The following is a 17,822-nucleotide window of genomic DNA, read 5'->3' as shown; positions in this document are numbered from 1 at the left end:
GGGCTCCAAAAGCATTGCAGATGGTGACTGTGGTCATGAAATTAAAAGACACTTGCTCCTTGGAAGAGAAGCTATGACAAACCTAGACAGTGCATTAAAAAGTGGAGACATCATTTTGCCAACAAAGGTCTGTATAGTTAAAGCTATGGTTTTTCCAGTAGTCACATACAAATGTGAGAGTTGGACCATAAAGAAGGTTGAGTGCCAAAGAACTGATGCTTTCAAACTGTGATGATGGAGAAGGCTCTTGAGAGTCCCTTGAACGACAAGATCAAACCAGTCAATCCTAAAGGAAAGTGAAAGTCACTCAGTCATGTCCGACTCTTTGTGACCCCATGACTACACAGTCCATGGAATTCTCCAGGCCAGATCCCTGGAGTGGGTAGCCTTTCCCTTCTCCAGGGGATCTTCCCTACTCAGAAATCAAACTGGGGTCTCCTGCACTGCAGGCAGATTCTTTACCAACTGAGCTATGAGGGAAGCCCCTATCCTAAAGGAAATCAACCTGAATATTCACTGGAAGAATTGATGCTGAAGTTAAAGTTTCAATACTTTGGCCACCTGATGCAAAGAGCCGACACAATGGAAAAGACACTGATGCTAAGAAAGACTGTGGGCAGTAGAACAGGGTAACAGAGGATGAGATGGCTGGATGGCATCACTGACTTAATGGACACGAGTCTGCGCAAGCACCAGGAGACAGTGAAGGACAGGGAAGCCTAGCATGCTGCAGTCTATGGGGTCGCAAAGAGTCAGACATGACTTAATGACTGAATGATGACATAGGGACTAATGTAAGCAGGGACTATCAATAATTAAATCTGAAAAAGTTACCATTCTCAGGTGCTTTTAATTCTGAAAACTCTGTCTCTGACTATGTAATTATAAATGTGGTGATGGAGAATTTCAGTTTCTTCTCGTGCTTGGCTGTTTTAAGGGTTTTACTAATAATGATTTAATTATGTTTCAAATTATATCTATGAGAAATCTGGCTATCTGGATTACAAAGTTATTTATTAGGTATTTCAACCCATCTGGTAATGGCATAAGGAAATCAACTCAACTTTTTGACTTCCTTTTCAGTGATCACTTTATATAACAACAAAAACACCAAGCACATAAAAGGGTGTGCTGAATGAGAGACTGAAGCATAAAGGAGAAGGGGCTGAAGAGCATGTTCCAGGAACAGAGTATAACTTTGATAAATGTTTGTTGGCACAGAGTGAGGGAAGGATGAGAGGATGAAGACAGGGGATTCCAGAAAGATAACTACACATGGAAGTCCTGAGATGGGAGGAGGAACCTACGTAGCTTAGCTGGGATGGAGATTTCCTGCAAGTAAGGCAATATGTGCTGAGGAAAATGTGGTCAAACACTTACCTCATCCCATTGTAGAACAAGTTCTTGTAGTCAGCGTTTATTCTAGTGATATTTTCTTTTGTGAGGTGTTCAACAGAGAGTAACCGGCCGACTTGCTGAAAACCAGGAGCTTTTTTCTTGACATACTCCCTTTCAAAACCTGGCAACCAAAAAATCTGTAAGGAGAAACAGGAAATCTTTCAGTGGATAATCAGCTGTCTAGGCACAAACAGATCCTACATAGAATGGGAGGAGCCCCATTCCAGCATAGGTAACAGTCTATAAGGAGCAGAGAGATTCTAGACCTTGGTGAAAGGGTCAACCTCACTAACACTGTCTAATGAATTCTTATAAAGGGGCTTTCACCAGGATTGTTCTGGAGCTGAGTTTTCCCAGTTAACATCATGGAACCAAGGATCATCCGTGTCACCACACTAGCTAAAGTAAGTATGGAAGAAAGGTTAGAATCATAAACACCTCCTCTGACTGATACTAAAAATCATCTTTGTGAGAGGTCATTTCCTGCCAACAGGGAAGGCTATTATGACTCATCTGTGGAAATAGTTCTATTTGCAAAAAAAAACCCACATATTTGTTTCTTTCATAGCATTCTTCCATATTCTGAGAATTTGACATTTGGAATGACTCCCCAAATGCAGAGTAGCTTCTGAAAAACATGATGAACAAATCTCTGCTCAAATAATAACCAGATGTCCTTTCTATATTATTAATGAAAGCCAAGTCCTCAAAGTCTTAAGTGTTCCATACCCAGGCCCTTTCTAATAGATGTATTGGTGGTGGTGCAGGTCACATTATACAGCCATTAAACACATATTCCCTTTTAACAGAGGGGTGACATTTCATTTGGCTTTGAATAAGAAAAAGACTCAATGTTTTCCCCTACTGATACAAATTCTTAGATTGCCGAATATAGCTGTATAAAATAGTCATCTTCATATATATAGGGAGCAAAATTATTTAAGGATCCCAAGGAAGAGCTACAAGGTAGGTCAGATTCAACTGCTATGGTCGTGGGACATGTGACCCACCCACCAACCTCTACCATAAATACTGAGATAGACATACCAGATGTTGCTCAATCTGAGAGTCAAGGATTATGCTTACTACATGGCGGACATACAAAGCTCTGAGAGAATGATTTGGTGCAGGGCCATTAAGATCAAAGATCACAAACTTTTTTTCCTTCTGTGCAAGGTCCAATAATTCAGTTAGCTTTGGAATCTTCTGATTTCCTGCTCTTTCCCTGTCAGCCTCTGATAAGGGTTTCATACCAAAAAATGGTTTGATCTAAAAATACATAAGAGAAAACACTGGCTCCCATCAAAAGCATTTTCCAATTCTCCTGCTTTTAGCCCCACACCAATTACCATTTAACCCATCCATCAGGCCCTCTGTAATACTGGTCCTGAGAAAAGAGTAGCCAAGAAGAGAAATTAAATGTAATCTCCATAGGTAATCATGGTATTTGGAATGATTTATTCTATACTGTAGAACCTATACTGTTTGATTTATTCTATATTGTTGTATTTGCACTGAAGTTCTCCTCATGTTCTTGTCTTAAACTTCCTTTTCAATCTTTTTTTCTATAACTCTCCTCAAAGTATTACAATTCCTTTTCAGTCACACTGGCTTCCCACACATTCTCTCACTGTTCTAGTTTTGTGTAATGGAAAGAAAGCAGGCTTTGTCTTCAGACTGAATTGGACTCAAGCCCAGTGCTGTCACTCATTTGTCTTCCTTACCATATCCACCTGTTAAAACCCTACCCTCAAACTGCAAAACCCAGTTCAAATGCTACCAACTTCATGAAGTGCCCACTTAAATATTCCTAAACTAAAGAGACTTCAATGGTGTTAAACAACAGTTACCAATTTTTATGCCTTTGTAATTGTATGTTTCATCCTGCCTTCTAGTCATTTGTATATATCCTAGATCAAATTCAAACCCTAGCTTCATGTACTTCTTGCTGTGTAACAGTGGTAAAACTACTTAAAATTTCTAAGTTTTCATTACCCTGATATAAGATGGAGAAGGGAAGAGTAATATGTGTATTTCTAGGATTATTTTGAAGATCAAAAATAATCAAATATTTACCAGGTCTAGCAGCATGTCCAGTACACAGAGAAGTGCACAGTTCATAATAGTTCCCTGACTCTGTACTGGTTCTACTGGAGGGCAACTCCCTAATGGCAGGCACTGTCATAATTTCTTTGCCGTACACAGCATTTTATTTTATTCCTCAGTACATACATGTGTTAGCTATATTAATATAGCTACTTTTATTGTCATTTGCCAACTTTAGATCATTTGTGTGTAAAGTCAGTGATTAAACAGTCTCTCAGGAGAAAGACACAGTAGCTACACCTCACATATTCCCAAGACTAAAATAATATTTTTCTCTATACAACTTTATCTTCTCTGTCCTTCCCACCCTATTTATTTTCCTTCCTTTACTTCCTAAGCAACCTGTCCTTTTTCACCTTTTTCTCAAGAAAGAATCAATCACACTGAACATTGTTCCCATGCTATACCTGAAGGCAGATTGTAAGTGTGGAATTAAACCCTTCTACATCTGAGTTGAGGTCTATAATTAAAGGTCTTCTTAATCCTCAGGAAAAACAGGAATTTGCTTTGAAATACAAGATATTAGATTCTATCAGATCTAGACCAACTGATTCACTTAATTGTTAGAACTTTGTGTGGGAAAAAAAAAATTGTTAAAAGAACAGGATGGGAAAGATCAAGAAAAGATTTAAATAGCCCAGCTGTGCATAATTTTTTCAAAGTCCTGGAAGGGGTAAAAATAATAATAATAATAATAAATGCACTATACAAGGACATTTATTTCTGAAGCCTTTAATGATAAAGTGGATGAAAAATACAGAATAGCAAAACTATAAAGATTAATCAATAGAAGAGTTTAAAACTAGATTTCAGTAATCTCTAAACAGCATTATGAGGTAGATCTAATATCTGATGTAAATTGAGCCTCTTTTTTATATTGGGTTGGCCAAATTCCAGGTTTTCCATATCATAGAACTATTTTGGCCAACCCAATATATAAAATGGGTGGACTTATTCAGAAAAATAAACTGGAATAGGACAATACCAGTTTAGATTATCTCCAATATAAAGTTGAACATTTTCAAAACAATAATAAAAGACCCTTGGTTCTCTATGCCTATGCTTAGAAAAATTACAAGTAGAAGGGCCATCGAATGATCCAACGTATTATACTGGTTTAGAAGTCTGAAAATTTATAAATTTGGCCCAATGATGTCACTTAGAGGGAAACAATACAACTCAACAGACAATTATGAGAACTACATGTAAGTATCAATGAACAATATAGTTCTCTTGTTGATATAGGTACTTTTATTATTAATCTCACTACCATAAAAAATCAGATTGCTAAAACCAAGAAGTGGTATTTTCTATCAATCCTAGGTCCTTTTCCATGTCCTTTTCTATAAATGACATAGGAACATTCCTTTCTTCTCTATGGCATATTCTTATTGTTAGGAATCTACTTTGCAAAAAGAACCAGCAAAAGAAATGTACCACAGACAAATAACTATCAGGAGTCACAGAAAATTCTATACACATTATCAAATTATGTCTGTGGACATTAGTATACTGATTTTAAAAAACAATCAGATAATTATCCATGGTACTTAGCAACTGAACAACAACAACCAGAATCCCTGAGGGGAAAAGAGGCAGAATAATTAGAGTCAAACTCGTAAGAGTTCACATTGACTCTTTTGACATTGTTTCCTAAAATCCTGTTAATGCTGAAGTTGGAGCAGATTTAAGTCAACTTTGCTGTTGTTGTTCAGTTGCTAAGTCATGTCTGACTCTTTTGTGACTCCACAGACTATAGCCCTCCAGGCTCCTCTGTCCATGGTTTTTCCCAGGCAAGAATATTGGAATGGATTGCCTTTTCCTTCTCCCAGGGGATCTTCCCAGCCCAGGGATCGAACCTGTGCCTCCAGCATTCCTATATTGGCAGGCAGACTGTTTACCACTGAGCCACCAGAGAAGCCAATATAACAAAGATTAACTATCCCTTGTATTAGTCCAAGCAATATGTCTAATTTACATGTTTTTTAAAAACACCAAAAGTGAGGTGGTGGTCCTCCACCAATATCTGTCAGCTATTAACCAAAGATTTATACCTCATTTTCTAGCACTGCTTAACCTGTATGTACTCTCTTTGGTTCTATCTTTACTTTCTTTCATGTTCCAGCTAATAAAGATAGCCACTATTTACTGCTTTTACCAGAGCAAAATCAACAATTTACCTGAAAAGTTATGTTTCTATCATTTTCAGAAGGCTCACTCTACTTTCTCAAGTCTTAAACAAAAGATCTTAAGGATATGCAGTAATCTCGTATCCTAACTTGAAATTCTAAGACTTACTCTGTAATTCTATTGTCACCGTTTCTAAGGAGAAATTTTAACTCCACAAAATAACAGTTAATCATACAGAATTCAGCAAACTTACTCTGTGAAGGGCCATACACTAAAGATTTTTGGTTTTGTTACTCTCTGTCACAACTATTCAACTCTATTATAAGACAAAGCAGCTACAAACAATTCGTAAGTGAATAAGCATGGCTATGTTCCAATCAAACTTTATTTATGGAAATCAAAATTTGAGTTTTATATAATTTTAACATGTCAGGAAACATTATTCTTTTGATTCTCCTTAAACCATTCAAAAATACAAGAACCATTCTGAGCTCACAAGCTGTACAAAAATAGTCAGTGCACTGCATCTGAACAGGAGGCCATAGTTTGCAAACCCCTGATTCCAGGTCATGACATTAGCTAATGAGAGACATAATTTAATGAGAGATTGCAAATTAACCAAATTATCCATGGTCAAATACTAAAGACAATTAAGATGATTTCTGGGATTAACTGGATATAACAGAGTATAGGTAGCAAGCTTTTTTGAAATACATAGGTGTGTTGACTTTCACAAGCATCTTAGAACCATTCTCACAAAACACAGGAAACAAAAAGACCTTTAGCAATCTCAAAATATTTCTTCCAGATCATCAAAAACTTTGTTTTTGAAGTAAAATGGAAGGCCATAGTCCAAGGGTATTAATTTAACAACCTGATATACATCAAAAAGTCTGCCTAATAATGTCTATTCCCTGAATTCAAGTCTTTTTATCTTTGGCTAAGAAAAATATGCAGTCTTAACAAACTAGTCTAATAATCTTCAGACCTCACACTAGGTTCATCTTTCTAATTATGGTACCATATTCAAGGTAATCCCTCTTGTTAACTTAAAATATCCAGTATTTTTAAGTTAGCTGATTAATTACCAAATACTAACTTTCTCATTTTCATATTACCATTCACTAATATTACAATTCACTCTTAATACAGCAACTGCATCATCCTAATCAACAAAGGAGAATCTCATCATTTCTATAATTTGAGAACTGTCCATACATGGAACATATCTTTTGGATGCCCCTATATCAAATATTGGTTTAATGTTATTTACTGTTGGTTAAACTTAAAAAGTTATGACCAACCTAGATAGCATATTAAAAAGCAGAGACATTACTTTGCCGACTAAGGTCCGTCTAGTCAAGGCTATGGTTTTTCCAGTGGTCATGTACGGATGTGGGAGTTGGACTGTGAAGAAAGCTGAGCACCGAAGAATTGATGCTTTTGAACTGTGGTGTTGGAGAAGACTCTTGAAAGTCCCTTGGACTGCAAGGAGATCCAACGAGTCCATCCTGAAGGAGATCAGCCCTGGGGTTTCTTTGGAAGGAATGATGCTAAAGCTGAAACTCCAGTACTTTGGCCACCTCATGCGAAGAGTTGACTCATTGGAAAGACTCTGATGCTGGGAGGGATTGGGGGCAGGAGGAGAAGGGGAAGACAGAGGATGAAATGGCTGGATGGCATCACTGACTCGATGGACGTGAGTCTCAGTGAACTCCGGGAGATGGTGATGGACAGGGAGGCCTGGTGTGCTGCAATTCATGGGGTCAAAAGAGTCGGACACGACTGAGCGACTGAACTGAACTGAAACTTACAAATGAAAAAAGGTAATACCAGGTCAATTATGCAATTTTTCTAGACTCTTTTATAGAATCCCAAGTCCATTCAGTTCAGTTCAGTTCAGTTCAGTTCAAGCTTGTGTTTCTTCCAGTCCAGCGTTTCTCATGATGTACTCTGCATATACGTTAAATAAGCAGGGTGACAATATACAGCCTTGATGTACTCCTTTTCATATTTGGAACCAGTCTGTTCCTCCATGTCCACTTCTAACTGTTGCTTCCTGACCTGCATACAGATTTCTCAAGAGGCAGGTCAGGTGGTCTGGTATTCCCATCTCTCTCAGAATTGTCCACAGTTTATTGTGATCCACACAGTCAAAGGCTTTGGCATAGTCAATAAAGCAGAAATAGATGTTTTTCTGCAACTCTCTTGCCTTTTCCATGATCCAATGGATGTTGGCCATTTGATCTCTGGTTCCTCTGCCTTTTCTAAAACCAGCTTGAACATCAGGGAGTTCACAGTTCACGTATTGCTGAAGCCTGGCTTGGAGAATTTTGAGCATTACTTTACTAGCATGTGAGATGAGTGCAACTGTGCGGTAGTTTGAGCATTCTTTGGCATTGCCTTTCTTTGGGATTGGAATGAAAACTGACCTTTTCCAGTCCTGTGGCCACTGCTGAGTTTTCCAAATTTGCTGGCATATTGAGTGCAGCACTTTCACAGGATCATCTTTCAGGATTTGAAATAGCTCCACTGGAATTCCATCACCTCCACTAGCTTTGTTCGTAGTGATGCTTTCTAAGGCCCACTTGACTTCACATTCCAGGATGTCTGGCTCTAGGTGAGTGATAACACCATCGTGATTATCCGGGTCATGAAGATCTTTTCTGTACAGTTCATCTGTGTATTCTTACCATCTCTTCTTAATATCTTCTGCTTCTGTTAGGTCCATATCATTTCTGTCCTTTATCGAGCCCATCTTTGCATGAAATGTTCCCTTGGTATCTCTAATTTTCTTGAAGAGATCTCTAGTCTTTCCCATTCTGTTGTTTTCCTCTATTTCTTTGCATTGATCACTGAAGAAGGCTTTCTTATCTCTTCTTGCTATTCTTTGGAACTCTGCATTCAGATGCTTATATCTTTCCTTTTCTCCTTTGCTTTTTGCTTCTCTTCTTTTCATAGCTATTTGTAAGGCCTCCCCAGACAGCCATTTTGCTTTTTTGCCTTTCTTTTCCATGGGGATGGTCTTGATCCCTGTCTCCTGTAAAATGTCACGACCCTCAATCCATAGTTCATCAGGCACTCTATCTATCAGATCTAGTCCCTTAAATCTATTTCTCACTTCCACTGTACAATCATAAGGGATTTGATTTAGGTCATACCTGAATGGTCTAGCGGTTTTCCCTACTTTCTTCAATTTAAGTCTGAATTTGGCAATAAGAAGTTCATGATCTGAGCCACAGTCAGCTCCTGGTCTTGTTTTTGCTGACTGTATAGAGCTTCTCCATCTTTGGCTGCAAAGAATATAATCAATCTGATTTTGGTGTTGACCATCTGGTGATGTCCATGTGTAGAGTCTTCTCTTGTGTTGTTGGAAGAGGGTGTTTTCTATGACCAGTGCATTTTCTTGGCAAAACTCTATTAGTCTTTGCCCTGCTTCATTCTGCATTCCAAGGCCAAATTTCCTGTTACTCCAGGTGTTTCTTGACTTCCTACTTTTGCATTCCAGTCCCCTATAATGAAAAGGACATCTTTTTTGGGTATTAGTTCTAAAAGGTCTGGTAGGTCATCATAGAACCATTCAACTTCAGCTTCTTCAGCGTTACTGGTTGGGGCATAGACTTGGACGTCTATGCCCAAGTCCATTACCAAACAACAAATTGGCTCAACTGGCCAAAATTACGGCTTTCTCTAGGACATGTGGGATTATTAAAAATAATTGTTTTTTGCTTTTCAAGTGGCTCACAACTATAGAGTGCTACAGGGGAAAAGATTTTTAATCTCTTCATGCTGTCGTTTCAGTCGAGTCTGACTCTTTGGATCCTATGGACTGTAACCAGCCAGGCTGCTCTGTCCCTGGGATTTTCCAGGTGAAAATACTGGAATGGGTTGCCATGCCCTCCTCCAGGGAATCTTCCTGACGCAGGGGATCAAACCCACATCCCTTGTGTCTCCTGCACTGGCAGGCAAGTTTTTTACCACTAGCGCCACCTGGGAAGCCCAATCTCTTCAGTCATATCAAAAATAAATAATAAACGCACGTATTACTAGATGTTTTGCAGCTCCCCAAATAAACTGCTGTGCTAAAACTAGAGCTACACTTAGAGGAAATGTTTTGGCAGATCATACTAAACAGAACGCTCTGACTAATGCCCTTAGACAAGGGCTTCTTATAGAGAAGACAGACCAATGTATTGAACTCAAGAATTCCATCATTAATGCAAACATGGTAATCTTAGAAAATGTATTCTCTCACAGTTTGGAAGCCAGAAATCTAAACTCAAGGTGTTGGCAGGCCCATGCTCACCCTGTTGGCTCTGGGGGAAAATCTGTTTCTTGTCTCTGCAAGCTTCAGGTGACTGCTGGCATCCCTTGGCCTTCTTTGGCTAATAGCCATATCACTCCAATTCTTACCTCCGTGATTACATCACTTCCCCTCTCTGTTTGGTCACCCTTATGTGTACATCTATTCTCCCCTTGTCTCTTCATTACAACAATACATGATTATATGGAGGGTCCACCCAGACAATCCAAGATAAGCTCCTACTTTCCAGATCCTTAACTTAATGACATCATTTGCCTTTATGATAACAGTCACAGGTTCTAGGGAGTACAGTGTGACTGTATCTTTTTTGGTGTCACCAATCAACCTACCATACCAATTTTATCAGTAATGACTATTTGTGTAAGTAATACCTAAATGAGGTAAAATATCCTTGATCTAGCAGTAGATTTTAAAAAATGCTTACCGTATAACAATGAATGTTTGTCATGACAATTCTTTTTTTAAAAAGTACATAAAACTTCAGTAAAGTTAGTTGTGCCTCCTGTATAACTCCTGTAGTGTTTTAATATGTGGGAATCAGGCTTTTTGACATTAACCCAAGACAAGGTTAAATGTTCTATAAGGCTGTTGCATCCTTTCCAATTGCAGGACTCCCCAAACCCTCAGAAAACAATATCTGCTTATAAAGAGACTGGAAAAAATAGCATATTTCCTAGGAAACAGCCTTCTAAGGATAGTGAGCCCATTATCAGGAACTGAATAATTCAAAGTAATTATCAAAAATTTGTCTTTTATTTTGGCTGACATAATAAATATATAATTTATTACAGAATAATAAATAACATAGCCCAAGTTCTTGGCATACAACAAAACAATTTAAATTCTTTAGCCTGAGAAGTAATGGAAAAATTTTAAAGCCCTATATTAACTTTTGACCAACTAGCAACACTGTTAATAGCACCATTTCTGCTGTAGCTCCATTGGGTGGATGGTGTCCATTGAGGCAATTGCTATTACTTGCATTGGACTTGGTTTTGCAGCAGTGGATGCTACTTAAAGTGTTTTGGTAAAATTATTAGTGCCATTAACTGTACATTTTCAACAACACTGAGAGAGAAGAAATAAGTATAACACATATATTTGCCTACTAAGCCCCATATACAAGACAATCATTCATTCAACAACTTACACCATGTGCTCATAAAACACATATCATGCTCTCAAGACATTCACAGTTTAGGAAGGGAGATAAGACAGACAGACAAATAAAACACTACATATCCGAAGCTCTCACTACCTACCCATTTTCTTGTCTTTTTCATAAAATAAAGTCATTCCACTTAAGGAAAAAAAAAATGATAAAAGTTCCATGACAGCAGTCACTGAAAACTGACCTTCTTAGAGGTGGACTACAGTAACAATAAGACAAAATTTGCAGAAAACTTCAAATGCATTATTTAATTTGACCTCAAAACTTTGTATTAAACATGAAAAAATGAAGCTTAAAGGAATAAGTGACATGATTAATGATTCACCTAACAGGGAATGATAAGTGACACCCAACTGTTCATGACAAATTCCAGGCAAAATTCAGTCCTCATACTAAGACTTTCTTGGGTGTATTATTTCTCACTATAGGTATCATGCTAGAATGAGGGTATTCATTACCAGTAATGAATGAGATGGCAAGATTGTTCTGGAATGTATGTTAACAAACCACCTTCTTCACCAAGAAATCTTTTTATGCAAAGAAAAAACTGAACTAAATACTGTGTTTAATGATACAGCTGATATAAAGTATTCAGTTGTTCTAGAATAACGACAACTAAAGACAAATAGGTGGGCACAAAAAGTTATAGAAAATATGAGAGAAAGTGAACTATGTTTACTTTCAGTACAGTTCAGTCACTCACTCGTATACAACTATTTGTGACCTCATGGACTGCAGCACACCAGGCTTCCCTGTCCTTCACCAACTCCCAGAGCTTGCTCAAACTGATGTTCATCAAGTCAGCAATGCCATCCAACCATCTCATCCTCTGTCATCCCCTTCTCCTCCTGCCTTCAATCTTTTCCAGCATCAGGGTGTTTTCAAATGAGTCAGTTCTTCACATCATGTAGCCAAAGTATTGGAGTTTCAGCTTCAGCATCAGTCCTTCCAATGAATATTCAGGACTGATTTCCTTTAGGATGGACTGGTTGGATCTCCTTGCAGTCCAGGGGACTCTCAAGAGTCTTCTCCAACAGCACAGTTCAAAAGCATCAATTCTTCGGCGCTTAGCTTTCTTTATACTCCAACTCTAATATCCATACATACCTACTGGAAAATCCATAGCTTTGACTAGATGGACCATTGTCGGCAAAGTAATGCCTCCACTTTTTAATATGCTGCCTAGGCTGATTATAGTTTTTCTTCCAAGGAGCAAGTGTCTTTTAATTTCATGGCTTCAGTCACCATCTGCAGTGATTTTGGAGCCCAAAAAAATAAAGTTTGTCTCTCTTTCCATTGTTTCCCCATCTATTTCCCATGAAGTGATGGGACCAGATGCCATGATCTCAGTTTTCGTTGAGCTTTAAGCTAACTTTTTCACTCTCCTCTTTCTTTTTCATCAAGAGGCTCTTTAGTTCTTCTTTGCTTTCTACGATAATGGTGTTATCTGCATATCTGAGGTTATTGATATTTTTCCTGGCAATCTTGATTCCAGCTTGTAATTCATCCACCCCAGCATGTTGCATGATGTACTCTGTATATAAGTTAAACAAGGAGGGTGATAATATACAGCCTTGACATACTCCTTTCTCAATTTGGAACCAGTCTGTTGTTCCACATCCTCAAGAGGCATATCAGGTGGTCTGGTATTCCCATCTCTATCAGAATTTTCCACAGTTTGTGGTGATCCACATGGTCAAAGACTTTGGCATAGTCAATAAAGCCAAAGTAGATATTTTTCTGGAACTCTCTTGCTTTTTCAATGATCCAACGTATGTTGAAACAGTTTGAAAAGGGGCCATGCTAAGAAAATCTTTAATTAAATTTTCTGTTGATGGGCAGGGCTGTGTTCCTTCCCTATTATATGATCTGAGACTAAGCTATGGTGGAGGTAATGAAGACTAAGGCAATCTCCTTCAAAAGTTCCTGTGCACACACTGCCACAGTGACTGCCCCCGACCCTGCAGCAGGCCACTGCGGACCCACAACACCTCTGGAGACTCCTGGACACTCACAGGCAAGTCCGGGTCTGTCTCTTGTAGGATCACTGCTCCTTTCTCTTGGGTCCTGTTGTGCACAAGGTTTTGTTTGTGCCCTCCAAGAGTATGTTTCCCCAGTCCTGTGTACGTTCTGGTGGCTCTATGGTGGGGTTAATGGCAACCTCCTCCAACAGGCCTTATGCCACACCCATGTTGGCTGCACGCACAGCCCCTGCCCCTGCAGCAGGCCACTGCAGACCCGTACCTCCACAAGAGACACTCAAACAGTCAAAGGCAGTTCTGTCTCAGTCTCTGCAGGGTCTCTTGGTGTGCACAAGGTTTTGTTTGAGCCCTCTGAGTGTCTCTGGCAGGTATGGGGGTTGATTCTAAATGCAATTTTGCCCTCTTACAGTCTTTGCTTTAGTTTATGATAAGTGAAAATACAAACAAAGCTAGTGGAGGTGATGGAATTCCAGTGGAGCTATTTCAAATCCTGAAAGATGATCCTGTGAAAGTGCTGCACTCAATATGCCAGCAAATTTGGAAAACTCAGCAGTGGCCACAGGACTGGAAAAGGTCAGTTTTCATTCCAATCCCAAAGAAAGGCAATGCCAAAGAATGCTCAAACTACCACACAATTGCACTCATCTCACACGCTAGTAAAGTAATGCTCAAAATTCTCCAAGCCAGGCTTCAGCAATACGTGAACTGTGAACATCCAGATGTTCAAGCTGGTTTTAGAAAAGGCAGAGGAACCAGAGATCAAATGGCCAACATCCACTGGATCATAGAAAAAGCAAGAGAGTTGCAGAAAAACATCTATTTCTGCTTTATTGACTATGCCAAAGCCTTTGACTGTGTGCATCACAATAAACTGTGGAAAATACCAGACCACCTGACCTGCTTCTTGAGAAGTCTGTATGCAGGTCAGGAAGCAACAGTTAGAACTGGACATGGAACAATAGACTGGTTCCAAATAGGAAAAGGAGTACATCAAGGCTGTATATTGTCACCCTGCTTATTATGCAGAGTACATCATGAGAAACATTGGGCTGGATGAAGCACAAGCTGGAATCAAGATTGTCAGGAGAAATATCAATAACTTCAGATATGCAGATGACACCACCCTTATGGCAGAAACTGAAGAGGAACTCAAAAGCCTCTTGATGAAAGTGAAAGAAGAGTGTGAAAAAGTTGGCTTAAAGTTCAATATTCAGAAAACAAAGATCATAGCATCTGGTCCCATCACTTCATGGGAAATAGATGGGGAAACAGTGTCAGACTTTATTTTGGGGGCTCCAAAATCACTGCAGATGGTGACTGCAGCCATGAAATTATGATGTATGGCAATACCAATACAAATTTGTAAAGTAATTAACCTCCAATTAAAATAAATAAATTTGTATTTTAAAAAATAAAGACATGGCAAATATTTTCAACCAGTTTCTTGTATTATAAGGCAAGAAAAAATAAATAAATAAAAGATGCTTACTCTTTAAAAGGAAAGTTATGACCAACCTAGATAGCATATTCAAAAGCAGAGACATTACTTTGCCAACAAAGGTCCGTCTAGTCAAGGCTATGGTTTCTCCAGTAGTCATGTATGGATGTGAGAGTTGGACTGTGAAGAAAGCTGAGCGCCAAAGAATTGATGCTTTTGAACTGTGGTGTTGGAGAAGACTCTTGAGAGTCCCTTGGACTGCAATGAAATCCAACCAGTCCACCCTAAAGGAAATCAGTCCTGGGTGTTTATTGGAAGGACTGATGCTGAAGCTGAAACTCCAATACTTTGGCCACCTCATGGAAGAGATGACTCATTGGAAAAGACTCTGATGCTGGGAGGGACTAGGGGCAGGAGGAGAAGGAGACAACTGAGAATGAGATGGCTAGATGGCATCACCAACTCGATGGAAAAGAATTTGAGTGAACTCTGGGAGTTGGTGATGGACAGGGAGGCCTGGTGTTCTGTGATTCATGGGGTCACAAAGAGTCGGACACGACTGAGCGACTGAACTGAGCTGAACTGAAGTGAAAATAATGAATGTGGTATCACTTAAATGCACTAAAGTTTTGACAAAGTTGGTTCAGAAATAAATTCATTTAAGATGTTTTAAAGTCCTCCGAATCCTTTACCAACAAATATTACTGCAAGATTGCAATTCAATTTTCTCTTTGTTAAAATGATAAACTGATCATTCAGTATTCACTCTTCTCCTTAAAATATGGACTAAATCTTTATTTACATGTGGGTCATCTGTCCAAATAGTAGAGGTCCTATATTTTCCCCAAAATAACTGTGTGCTTTGGGTTAACTCTGGCATGCCTGGTATTGTTTTTAAATACAAACAAAAACTCATTTCTGAAGGAACTCAAGTCCTTAAAATTATGTTACCTTCTGCTATTTTTATTTTAGAACACTGTATTATTGGCTTAATAGAGAGTAAACCTACAAACATTTATTGTTCTCAAATACTTAATATTCTTACATGACCAACCCACTGCAATTAACATTTCTGTATATCAACTTCCAAAACCAGATTCTAATTACAGAAATATAGAACTCCTTGAACACAGGAGTTAGAGGCGCTGATCCCCACACAGTTAAAAATCTGACTATAACTTTATAGTCAGTCCTTTTTATCCAGTTCTGCATCTGAAGATTCAATAAACCACAGATGGTGTAGTACTTAGCATGCATTTTTTTAATCTGCATAAAAGTAGATCTATGCAGTTCAAGCCCATGTTGTTCAAATGTCAACTGTAAAACTACTAAATACTTCTGCAACCCAAATTATGTGTCATCTCTTGGATAGCAAAGTATCAAAGGTTGATTTCTTCATGCTATACAAATTATAGTACTTATAAGCAAGAAGGATGCCAGAAACAATTAGATATGTTTGCTGTGCTCCATATTACTTTTAATCTTGGCACTATTCCTTGAAGTCTTTGTTAAATATATGATTATCATTATAAGCAACAGTCAAATGGTTTTCCAGAGTTGGCTGTTTCATTTTGCATTCCCACCAGCAATGCATGGGAGTCCAATTGATCCATATTCTCTAAGGTTTTTTAAAGTCATTCTATAGGTTTTACAGTAATATCTCATTGTGGCTTAAACTTACATTTTCTTAATGATTAATTGAGCATCTTTTCATGCGCTTATTTGTCATCCACGTACCATCCATTCATCTTTGGTGAAGTAGTTAATCAAATATTTGGCCATTTTTTAAATGGCTTAATTTCTTATTTTTGAATTTGAGTTTTTAATATATTCTAGATAGAAGTCCTTTGTCAGATATGTGATTGGAAAGTACTTCCTCCCAGTTTGTGTCTGTGAGAAAACAATGTATTTCACAGGGCAAAACTTTTTCATTTTGATGAGGATCAACTTATCATTTTTTTTTTCTTTTAAGGATCATGCTTTTTTTGTTCTAAGAACTCTTTACCTAATCCAGAATCACTGCAATTTTCTTCTACATTTTCTACCAGAAGTTTATGCCAAACAAGAAAAATAAAATATTTTATTTTTTAGTGTCATTTATTCATTCTCTGTTGCTTTTTTTCATGTAGATCCAAGTTTCTGACCTACATCATTTTCCTTCTCTCTGAAGAACTTCTTTTGATGTTTCTTGCAAGGTAATTCTCTTGGTGACAAATTATGTTTTTGTTTGAGAAAGTCTTCAGTTCTTTAATTTTGAAGAATAATTTTTCTTGATATATAATTTTAGGTTAGTGGGTTTCTTTCTTTTAACTTTATAAATAGTATTATTTTTCTTATTTGCATGGTTTCTGATGAGAAGTCTGCTGTAATTCTTATCTTTGATCCTCTATCTGTTTATCCCTCTCTTTGGATCCTTTTGTCTTTGGTTTTCTGCAATTAAATATAACATGGTTAGATACAGATCTTTTTGGTATTTATCTTGCTTGATGTTGTCTGAAGCTCCTGGACGTGTGGTTTTCAATTCGCTTACATTCTTTGTTGTTGTTTTAAGGAGAGGAGTGACAGCTTCCAAGCTCTTTGCCTATCAGAGTTGAAATTGGACATCCCCTCTGTTAGATTAAGGGGGTTGGGGGGGCAGTTCTTTAAATAATGACCGTATTCTGTGTTCACTCTAAACTCACCTATTAATTCTTGGGTATTTTTGTTGATTCCTTGGTATTTTATACATAAACAATTAGGTTCTCTGCAAATAGAAATAGTTCTGTTTCTTCCTTTGCAATTAGCATGCTTTTTTCCTCACTTATTGCACAGGCTAGGACTAACAACATGATGTTGAGTAGAGTGATGAGGCATGCTTCCCTTTTCCAGGTCTTATGGAATGAATTCAGTCTTTCACCATTTAGTATAATGGTAGCTGTTAAGAAAGTTTCTATTTTCAGTTTTCTGAGAGAATTTATCAAGACTGGATGTTTAACTTTATCAAATGATTTTTCTGCATATATGAAGATGATTATATTTCCTTCTTTGTATATGTTAATATTGTAAAATTTGCTGATGTTCAACTGTGAACCAGATTTGCATTCTCAGGATAAAACCCTTTTGGTCATAACATATTATTCTTTTTATATATTACTATATTCAGTTTGTTAATATTTTGTTGAGGACTTTTACATTTTATCCACAAGGGATATCATTCTCAAAATTTCTTCAAATGCCTGGAACTTCCCTGGTGGTACAGAGGTTAAGACTTCATGCTCCCGATGCAGGGGACAC

General features: G+C 38.0%; 1 protein-coding gene across 1 annotated transcript in view; it reads right to left on the bottom strand.

Annotated features, from left to right (window-relative positions):
* Positions 1–17,822, bottom strand: part of LOC120874859 (glycerophosphodiester phosphodiesterase domain-containing protein 4-like) — a 150,170-nt gene that overhangs the window by 31,399 nt on the left and 100,949 nt on the right. The window contains exons 11-12 of the mRNA XM_040256547.1: positions 2,446–2,667; positions 1,381–1,535 (exon numbers count right to left, since the gene is read on the bottom strand). Of these exons, the coding sequence (XP_040112481.1) occupies positions 1,381–1,535; positions 2,446–2,667 (377 nt within the window). The remainder of the gene's footprint in view (positions 1–1,380; positions 1,536–2,445; positions 2,668–17,822) is intronic.

This window comes from Oryx dammah, unplaced genomic scaffold (genome assembly GCF_014754425.2).
Source record: "Oryx dammah isolate SB20612 unplaced genomic scaffold, SCBI_Odam_1.1 HiC_scaffold_15, whole genome shotgun sequence".
Classification (NCBI taxonomy): domain Eukaryota; kingdom Metazoa; phylum Chordata; class Mammalia; order Artiodactyla; family Bovidae; genus Oryx; species Oryx dammah.
The sequence above is the reverse complement of the archived record's forward strand: the minus strand, read 5'-3'. Positions and strand labels throughout refer to the sequence as shown.